This window comes from Vitis vinifera, chromosome 19, assembly GCF_030704535.1.
Source record: "Vitis vinifera cultivar Pinot Noir 40024 chromosome 19, ASM3070453v1".
Classification (NCBI taxonomy): Eukaryota; Viridiplantae; Streptophyta; class Magnoliopsida; order Vitales; family Vitaceae; genus Vitis; species Vitis vinifera.
This window is the reverse complement of record NC_081823.1, coordinates 10,253,067-10,263,820: the sequence shown is the minus strand read 5'-3', so window position 1 is coordinate 10,263,820 and position 10,754 is coordinate 10,253,067. Positions and strand designations below refer to the sequence as shown.

Genomic DNA, 10,754 nt, shown 5'->3' with positions numbered 1-10,754 from the left:
GTTGTTGGACTGTCAGTTTCTACTGAATATAAGTTATGAATAAAAAGCTTATTTTTCTTTTGAAAGGTTTTTGAGTTCAATTAGAATCCTCAATTAAATTAATTTTAGTACATCTTATTTTGCGTTATACACTCCCATTTCACTGAATTTTTGTGATTCGTGAGGTTATGAGGGTATGATCATCACAGAGTCCAAACTAAACGAAGGGCTGTGATGAAATGATCATGTGTTGGGTATCAAATGCTGTTCGGTGTAGCTATCATCATCATCAATCTCTTTTAATTACTTCCATCACTTCGGGTATCAAATGCTTTGATGAAATGGACTTTACTTCCCTTTTTTCTTTTTTTCTTTTTTTTCTTTTATCACTTTATTAATCCGAATAGAGTGCCTCCACGTAGCATATTTGCACATTAAAAAAATGGCCAAGTCCACCCAAGTCTTTGGACGTACGAATCATGGGAAACTTCTTTACCTCCTGATATTGCTCTCCCTTCACTCTCAGCACAACTCTCATCTCTCACACCCAAGACTGATGGATCTCCTGCAATTCAAGCACCAGTACTGAATATAAGTTATGACAAAAAAGCTTATTTTTCTTTTGAAAGGTTTTTGAGTTCAATTAGAATCCTCAATTAAAATAATTTTAGTACATCTTATCTTGCTTTATACACTCCCATTTCACTAAATTTTTATGATTCGTCCGGTTATGAGGGTCTGATCATCACAGAGTCCAAAATTGTTTTATGTTTTCTATTTTTAAAAATATTTTGAATAATATATTTTAATTGTTTTTTTATTTTTATTTTTTTATATTTTCACTTGTTTATTGATAATTATTTTAAAAAATAATCATACAAACATGCAAAATAATTAAAAATAAAGCACTAAACATAAAAGTTATTTTTAAAATTCATTTAAAAATATTAAAAATAAATTAAAAACATTTTCAATCTTTGAATAAATTTTTATTTAACAAAATAAAAGAACAATTTTTAAAAACTATTCTTAATACTTATTTTTTAGAACCGGTACTTTCAAAAACAATTATTAAATAGGTCCTAAACCTTCCATCAATTTTTGGTCTCCTTTTTTTTGACAAAAACATCCTCACTATTTTCTTAAAAAATATTTCTATTTGAAAGTCATCTCTATTTTTCAAATAAGCCCCTTAAACACGGCCAAACTTTCACTGCCTTTCTCTCTCAAAGAGTCTCTCTGGTTCTGTAACTGTAGAAAGCGTCAATGGCTGTCGGGGAGGAAATGGTGAAAGATGAAGTGGGTGTGGAAGAACAAGAGAAACGGTTGATGCATTATTCCTCGTTTCATCAAATTCTCTTGGTTGGTGAAGGAGACTTCTCTTTCTCTCTGTGTTTGGCTCACTCTTTTGCTTCTGCTTCCAACATCGTTGCTTCTTCTCTCGACCCATATGGTCTCTCTCTTTCCCTTTTCTCGTATTTTATATGTATTGGAATCAACTCGTTACTCGTGTACTATACTCTAATCTTGTAGTCCTTAGCCCTGTATACTTTTGGGAAACAGTAGAAGGGGAATTATTTTCTTAATTTGGTTGTCATGACTGGAAGAGAAAGAAGCATGCCAGAAGTATGGAGGAACTTATACATTTTGACACTCATATTATGGGTTGAAGAAATGGTCAACCTTGGAATATAAGTGAAACTTGCTTTTGCGTTATTTTTCTTTCTCAGTTTCTGAGAACCAAACATCTGGGTTTGGAGATGAAGGACTATTTTGAAAGGAAAGCAACTAGGGACAGTCACGAGGTGGAATTTGGAGAGCTTTTATTTTATTATCAACAAAATATTTTTTAACATTGTGTGAGTTTTTTATGGGTTTATGTTTTTCCAAATCCTCCTGTTGGACAAGAATTCCCCATTGTTATTGTACTTTCCAAATATCAAAATTGACAAGGGTTCTGACTTCTATGATGCTCTGAAATTGAAATGCCATTTTCATTTTGGGTAAAAGGATAGGCAAATTAAGAATTTGAAGGTTGTTATATTCAATATTTGGGGAGTTATCACATTTGTGAATGTTTCATTTGTTTAGTTGAGGTTTAGTCTTTGTTGAGTTCAATATACAAAATTTTAAATTAAGGTGTAGTCTCTCTGTTTTATGAGGAAGGCTATTTTTTGGACAACTTGTTTTCTGACACAATCTTGAACTAGATGTTCTGATAAAGATGTACAAGAAAGCAAAATCAAATTTGGAAGCTTTAGAGAAGCTGGGAGCATCTCTTTTATTTGGAGTGGATGCAACCAAGATGAAGCTTCATACTGATCTGAAGATGTGGAAATTCGACCGCATTATATATAACTTTCCTCATGCAGGCTTCCATGGAAAGGAAGACAACAGGCTTATGATTAAGTAAGGCCTCATCTTTTATTTCTTATCTATGTGATGGAAATTTCATAATTCCTCAAAACTACCTTCTCTCTGTACGAAGAAAATGTATTGTTGTTATGGATATGATATGTAGCTTGAATTTCACAGCAAAATCTTCCATACACTGTAGTTGCTCGTCATGGTCAATGTTACTTTTCTCCTATGTTTTATTTGTGTTTGTGAGTTCATTTACATTTCATGCCCTTTTTGTCTATGCACAGAACTGTGTGTTTGTTCAATTGGTTCAGATGGTGATGCTCATCAAGGTAACTAGCTGTGGGTTTGGATCACGCATTGGATGATCCCATTCAAGTCCTCATAAGGGGAAATTTTGACCACTTTATCAAAGTGGTGAAGATTCATAACACATTCTATGGTCATATGTTTACCTATTTCTGCAGTATATAGCCATGAGTCTGCACAAGTGCAGTATGAATCACATCTGCATGGTCATGTGTAGGTTTCCAATGCCTCCATAATGAGATTACGTTATAATTTCAGTTTCTACATGTTGATGGACAAAGTCTCCATCACAAAAGCCAGGGCAGCAAAGGATAGAACTGGGGGGTATTTGGAACCCTACATGTAACTGAATCAGTTATTGTCTTCATAGTATTTTTAAGAATTCTAGTTGTTACTATCATGTACCATGGGCATTGGCTCATGTGCTGGTCTTCAGCTCAGATGCTAGGCATCTAACTTACAATCTTAAAACAAGATGTGAGTGCTGCTATACAGATGCACCAGAAATATCATGCCTTTGCTTCCAAATGATGGGAGTCCTGGGTTTCTCTTTTGAAGTGGTAGAATATATATCAAAGATACAAATATGTAGAAGAAAATTTTCATTATCACAGGTAAATTAATTATAGACATCATCATCTGATAATATTTTCTACCAGTGTGTCTGACAACCAAAAAAAAATAAAAATCAAAAGGAATACGAGTATCTTTGATGCATTGTTTTCTGCTGATTTCAAATGGTTCAATCTAGTTGTACCTAAGGCTTTTATAGAATGGCTGATTTCTTTATTAATTCTGTGTGGATTGTACTTATGTTGTCATCCCATCTTATGCTACAGTATGCATAGGGATCTTGTGCATGGTTTCTTCAGGAATGCAAGTGGCATGCTAAGAGCCAATGGTGAAATTCATGTAAATCACAAAACCACAGCTCCATTTTCCCACTGGAATCTTGAGGAACTTGCTTCTCAAAACTCTCTGGTGCTGTTTGAGTGTGTTGATTTTAAGAAAGAGGACTACCCAGGCTATAACAATAAGAGAGGAGCTGGTTCAAGATGTGATGAGCCCTTCCGTTTGGGAGCTTGCGGTACTTTCAAATTCAGATTCTCCCCCATTGCTATGAAAATGTCCAGAATCGTGTGCCACTCTGATTTAAATCACCGAGGATCTCAGCAAATTAATCTAATGCAAATGCAGCAGTGGCCAGGTTCATCTGATTACAGAGGTCCTGGAAGAAATATTTTAGCAAATATGAATGGCATCCCAAGGCATATGGGGTTACCTTTAACAATCTTTGATGGATACTTCAATCATGCTGTGGAAACATTTGGAAGAAATGGTTACGATGTGGGCTATACTGTTCATGAAGCATTTAGGCTTGGCTTTGAAAGATATATGGCTGAAGGTCCAGGAAGAACCTTGACTGGTTACATAAACCTTCTGCAAGAGCTTCAACATTTGAGCAGGTTGAGATCAGCATTCCTACAAAGGATGTTATTGGGTCCTGATCACTACTTGTAAAGAAGGAGAAATAGAACATGTTTCTGAGAATTGAGCACCTTTTGCCTTGTTTGCTAGTGAATACAAGTTAAGCACCGGTGTTGTTCTATAGGTGAAAACTATACTCCTCTTTTTGTTTTTGGTTTTTGTCTCAGTACACTTGTCTGCAGGAGAGCAGGAATTATTGTAAATTTTATAGAAATTCATACTTCTAGGTGAGATGATCTCTGTCAATTTTCATGATCAAATTGCAGTCCTGGTGTGACATGCATTCTATTTAGAATGGCATACAATCTATTTTGTACTTTCTGCTTGATCCCCAAAACCATTTTAGTGAAAGCTGGTCTAAATATCCATCAGGAAACAAAGTAGATACCCTTGATAATGTGCTGGGAGAGGGTTGTGAAGGCCAAGATAACTTGGTCAGGGATCTTTGGGCCTAAATTTTATTTTCATGCTGGCACATAAAACTTTTTCAAATTCCTGAGACTTGGACTGATCCCATCCTAGGGAACCATGGAGTTATTACTTTCCAGGTGTTTAACCATAGATATTTTAGTTCCTAAGTTCAGCATGATACGACACAGAATGAGTTTTGCTTTGCTTTTACCTTTTGAGTTTTGTTCTGTAATGCTGGAAGGAAGCAATATGACTTTAGGATTGCCACATGAGATGGAACAGTTTTGAATTAGCTCAGTCCTGCATCATATGACAAGTGTACTAAGTTTGAACCTGGGTTGGTAAACTTCAGCATTTTGCTTTCATTGAGAAATGAGCGTTAATGGAGGCTGAGTAATCTAGGGAATGTTTTGAGCCATGAAAATTCAAATCAGGGATGATCTTCCGAAAAATCCCAGTCAAAATCTCAAACTGAAGTATCCTGGGGTCCGTTTGGTTGCTTGTTTCATTCTCAGAAATGAATTTGTGCTTATGGTACCACAACCATGGGCACAAACACATCAGAGACCTGACTCGAATGGAGGGATTGTGTTCATGCATGGAGCATTGAGATTTGGTTTTCAATGATCCGTAGTTGCCAAGGAAGAACCATGAGTGGATTTGTTGGGTCTGAACATAGCCTGTTAAGAACACTAGTGAAAATGGAAAGAAAAGTTTATGCTACAGATAAGGATGTATACTGTCTTATAAATGTTAGTGTAATTGAATGAATAAATTTCATGTACAAAATTTACAAAAATACAAAAAAAAAATTTCTAAATTTGGACAGAAAAATAGATATTTCATAAATTAATGCAAAATAGTAAAATAAATTAAATTCCCATTAGGTTATTTTAGGAAATTCAAATTAAATGTTTATTTTAACTATGTTTGGTTTCTGGAAAATTGAAGGGAAGATACGAGAGAAAGAAAATAAAGGAAAAGTTAAAGAAAAGAAAAAAAATGAAAAAAAAAATTTTAAATCATTAATACATTTTAATATATTAATTCAAACGTGTTTCATTCCTTTTCTCCTTTTATGTAAATATGAAATAATTTTAAAATGTCTAAATTTTTAATTAATTTTAATTATATTTGATATTTTTTCCGTATTTTCTATTATGAAACCAAATATGAGAAAATCATTTTTTTTAACATATAATCAAATATAGTATATATATTTAAGATTATTTACTACTTGACACTGTATATTTACACTATGTTCTAGGTATAACTCCTATTTATACCTCTTGTCCAAAAATATTAACGTGCTGCACTTCAATTTGGAATTCTACAACCACCAAGTGAGTTTGTATCAACAAGTGAGTTTTCATTTATCCAAAATATTCCAGATTTTTGCATTCCATATTCTCTCCAATAATTCCTATACCAAAACATTCAGCCCACCAGAATTCTTAAAGCAATATATTTTTATATGCTGCACCCAATTTGTTATGATCTCATACTCAAAAGTTACATTTATTCATACGTTCTATATTCTTCTATGTTTTGCATATATACTCATACTCCCATTATATCATATTCTAAGCATCTCTCCATTAGAGCCACCACATTAATTTATGGGTTAATTGGTTAAATGGATCAAAATAACCCCCATATTTACATATATAACCCATCAGTCAAAAAGCAAAATAGTTAACCCAGTTGAGACAAAAATGTCCTTCTTCTTTTTTCTCTCCAACATATACAACTTCTCTTTTCCCTTTCCCTTTGTTTTATAGCAGATTAGGTTCTAATTTTTTTATTCGGTCATTGGTTGCTTATTCTCTCTCTTTTCTTGCAGAGAACAAGTTTAACTTCTTACCATTGTTTCATCTATTCTTCATTCTTGATCACGAAAATATGAAAAAAAAAAAAATGTAAACAACCAACAATTTCTTTTTTATATTATCATTTTATTTCTTTCTGTTTCTTGAAAATTCAAAATCTGACTTCAACATTATTGGTAAAAAAATAGAGACTCCATTGTTAGTTATGAAAAAGTGAAAAGTTCGTTCAAAAGAAGTTGAAAAGATTTATCCATATGACAAGGTCAAATAATGGTAAGAAAATTCACAGTCATAAATTTCACCTGAACTTAATAATGGTTGAGTTGCATTAATAAAGAACTTAATTGTGGTTAAGTTCTTTGTTTATTTTTTCACCTAAACTTAACAGTAGTTGAGTTGCATTAATAAATAACTTAACCACAGTTAAGTTCATAGTTAGAATTTTCACCTAAGCTTAACAGTAGTTGAGTTGCATTAACAAAAAACTTAACCACAATTAAGTTTACAGTTAAAATTATCACCTGAACTTAACAATGGTTGAGTTGCATTAATAAAGAACTTAATTGAGGTTAAATTCACACTCAGAATATTCACTTGAACTTAACAATTGTTGAATTGCATTAACAAATAACTTAACTATAGTTAAGTTGACAGTTATAGTTACATTACAAAAATTGTAACTTTGAGCATCAAGTCAAATTCATCCAAAATAACGGTCAACACTCAACAACATATAAACCTTTTACACAATCAAAATGAAACCCACTACATGGGTAATTTTTTGAAGTAGAACAATTTAGTTGCCATTTTCTCTCTAAACCAATCAATGCGGGTACCGGTCAATGAGCTGAATGGATGATCATGCATTAAGTATTTTTCATATTTAATTAGGAACATCCCACAATCACCATCGCATGAAACACAAGTAATCAAAATTAAGATGACTAAAAAAAATTTACTATATAAGGCATAAAGGTGAAATGATAAGATGAAGTTTGGATATTTGTTTACTTACTCATACACTTGTTGAGGAACATCATGCAATTGTTCAATGTCCCACTGTTCTTCACTCTTAGGATCGCCGCTCTTCTCATAATAGGATGTAGCATGCAAAATACGCAGTAACACTTTAGCTAAAGGTATTATATCACCTTTTAGTCGATTATCACTATTAATTCCTATCAATGAGTCATACACAAATATTCTCCTCTGAGCAAGGTGAATTACTCCCAATACCTAATGCATACTTCAAACATTAATAGGGACATAAACGATGTCCACCTCAGACCATTTCATGGAAGGAATTGGGTGAAGCCCATTAACATAGTCAACAAGAATATCATCTGCTTGCATTTGGAACATAGACATACTCAAACACCAATGTATAATATCCCTAAAATTTCCAAAAATCCCTAAAATTTCATAAATTATCTGTAAATTTATCCCTAATTAGATGTTATTACATTGAATATATCACTTCACTCTAAACACATGATTGATAATAATACAGAAAACTAAAACAGTATTAATATGCAATTTATTATTTTTCAACACACTATAATAATTCCCAAATATTTTCAAATATCAGCTAACAAACTTAAATTTATTCACTCAAAATACATAACTGATAACAATGGAGAACTAAAAAAAAAATTATAAATATAACAATTTTATGCTTTGAATACAATTCAATAAATCCTAATTTTTTTTTTGTGTATTTAACTAATAAAATTAACCATACTCAAATATTATTGTATAACATCTCTAAAAATTTCAATAATTTATCAAATTTGAAGACTACACTCACCGGTTTAGTAGAATCACTTGCCTCTTCTATTGGTAATTGAGATTTTTGCTAAGTAGCTTCGCTTTCCTTTGCTTCACTTTCTTCTGCTTCACTTTTTTCTTCTGGTTGCAATTGCCATTTTTGTTTTTTTGCCACTTTTTAAAATCTTTTTCTCCTATCACTCTTCAATGAACTCATTGTTTCCTTCGTGCTTGAAGATATAATATGAGATAACTTGAAAAAAATAGAATAATAATTTTTCCAAGGATTCGGAATGAAACAGAGGATGAGAGGATAGACGAGAAATTTTCTAGGGTTTTTGAAGGAAATATGAGATTTTTCGTTTTGTGCATCAAAGGAAGATAGTGAAATAGAAGAAGATGATGAAAGATGAGAACTCGTTCTATAAATGAAGCGGAAGAGGAGATGACCTTTCCGTTTTGTGCACCAAAGGAAGATAATGAAGTAGAAGAAGATGATGAGAGAAATTTTTTGGAAAATATGAGGAGTCGTTCTGTAAATGAAGCAGAAGAGGAGAAGTTGTATGTGTTGGAGAGAAAAAAGAAGGGTATTTTTGTCTCAACCAGGTCAACATTTTTGCTTTTTGACTGATGGGTTATATTTGCAAATATGGAGTTTATTTTGACCCCTTTAACCAATTAACCCTTAATTTATTTAATATGCACTTGTAGGGATGACAATGGGTGGATTTTTTTTGGGTACCTACTCTGCCTTGCCTTTAATGGAGGGAATTTAAAATTTAAATAAATAGGTTATTAACAAGTTTGAGATTTTTAAAAACCCAAGATAGGTTCAAGGTGATTTCAAATATTGTATTGTCCTGTCTCACCTCACCTTAATTTATACCATACTCATTCCATTTAATTTTTTAATTGGGATAGGAATGAAAATTATTTTGAATAAATGAGATGAGATTGGGATGGGTCACCCATCCCAAACTGCCCCATTGCCATCTCTATGCACTTGTACTCCTTTATATATATATATATATATATATATATATATATATATATATATATATATAACTTCACATCTGTATATAATATTAATGTGCAATCTACATACTCATAAAGAACATGAGGGTATTTTTCCTTCTTTGAATGCCCTCTTTCAAAGAGCTCATTCCCTAGTTATTACCACTTTTGGTTATTACATAACTTACTCTAACAAGATTCTATAATTTTCATTATAACAAGATAAAAAGAATGTTGAGCTAGTTGACCTATATTCTAGCATTCCTTACAAGCTCAGTGTCTTGGAAGAACTAAGAGTTTGGGATAAAGACCTAAGAATCTGAGTAGGTGGTGGCTTAGTTATAGCATCTACCAATGGATGAGTAAAAGACACAAACTTGACATCTAATGATTTGTTGAAGTACTCGATTATGCATAAGGGGAAGTCAATATCCTCATATTTGATATGAGAATGTGAAATAGGGTTCATAGCCAAATAGGTTGAACTTAAATTGTCACACAATATAAAAGGTGTATGGAATAAGGGAAAAACATGAATTGAATTCAAACCAATATTGAGGTAGTATTTGTAAATAACATGGTATTCAAATGCAACCATGTTATTCAAATGCAATACCAGATTGAGAGACCACCTTTTGTTTACTAGCATATCAAGAGGCAAAACTATTTCCAAAGAAAGCACAATAGCCATTGTACTCCAATGATTCTTCGGGCAACTATACCGGCATGTATCAAAATAAACAAAAGATCCAAAAAATAGGCTACATGAAGAGTAAGACCATGAAATGAACAACCCCCTTATGATACCAAAGAAGTCATTTAACTATCTAAAAGTGAATGTGAGTTAGAGCATGAATGAATTGACATAAATTATCAACATTAAAAGAAATGTGAAGGCAAGTAATGGTGCAATACTATAAAACCCAACAAGATTTATATACCGAGTAGGGTTCGAGAGAGGAGTATTGTCTTTAATTAATAAAGAGCACGATTCTAGAGGCCATAGGTGTTGCATAAGGTTTAGAACCAAAGATACAAATAGTAGAGTAATTTGGTAATGTGTAACTTAGTTATTCAAAAGAAGATTTGTGAGACAAGAGAGGTGTGGACAAGTGATTGATAATATAGAAAACAAATTGGAAAGCATATATAAAACTAGTAATGCCAACCCTACATCCATATGTATATATAATATTGAACAAATTTATTTCGTCTTTATTTTTTTTTTTTCTAACACTCAAAACTATATTTTTCAACTATCATTTGAACAATACCCAGATTCATAAGTTGCATATTTTTGTGACACCAATGGTTTCTTGTTACCATAATTTGTAACTTATTTGCTAACCACTCGATATTCATACATGATACTAATTTAGAGTCCTTTCTTACTTTTTTGCTTCAAAATATTTTCTCTGTTTTTTCTTTTTTAATTAGTCAAATAATTTAAGATTCATAATGCTATTCTTATCATCATCAATTTGATACATATTCTACTTGATATTCATGGAAACCCCTAGAACCTTCAACTCTTTTCATTAGTCTTTGAACCAAAACCATAAAATTTAGAAAGAATAAGTGAACTCCAACCCTCCA

The 10,754-nt window shown here is 32.3% G+C and overlaps 1 protein-coding gene across 1 annotated transcript; it reads left to right on the top strand.

The window, feature by feature from the left end:
• The first annotated feature begins 1,111 nt into the window (after positions 1-1,111).
• LOC132253470 (heavy metal-associated isoprenylated plant protein 41-like) lies at positions 1,112-4,389 on the top strand. Its single transcript, XM_059735594.1, has 3 exons — positions 1,112-1,432; positions 2,190-2,388; positions 3,489-4,389. Exons 1-3 carry the CDS (start codon positions 1,246-1,248, stop codon positions 4,168-4,170), a joined length of 1,068 nt encoding a protein of 355 aa, XP_059591577.1. The 5' UTR covers positions 1,112-1,245; the 3' UTR covers positions 4,171-4,389.
• Positions 4,390-10,754: the final 6,365 nt, after the last annotated feature.

Coding starts and splice junctions, on each gene's coding strand:
- LOC132253470 (XM_059735594.1), top strand. CDS start 1,246: ATGGCTGTCGGGGAGGAAATGGTGAAAGATGAAGTGGGTGTGGAAGAA. Junction 1,433..2,189: donor TTCTTCTCTCGACCCATATG/GTCTCTCTCTTT, acceptor ATCTTGAACTAG/ATGTTCTGATAAAGATGTAC. Junction 2,389..3,488: donor GACAACAGGCTTATGATTAA/GTAAGGCCTCAT, acceptor CTTATGCTACAG/TATGCATAGGGATCTTGTGC.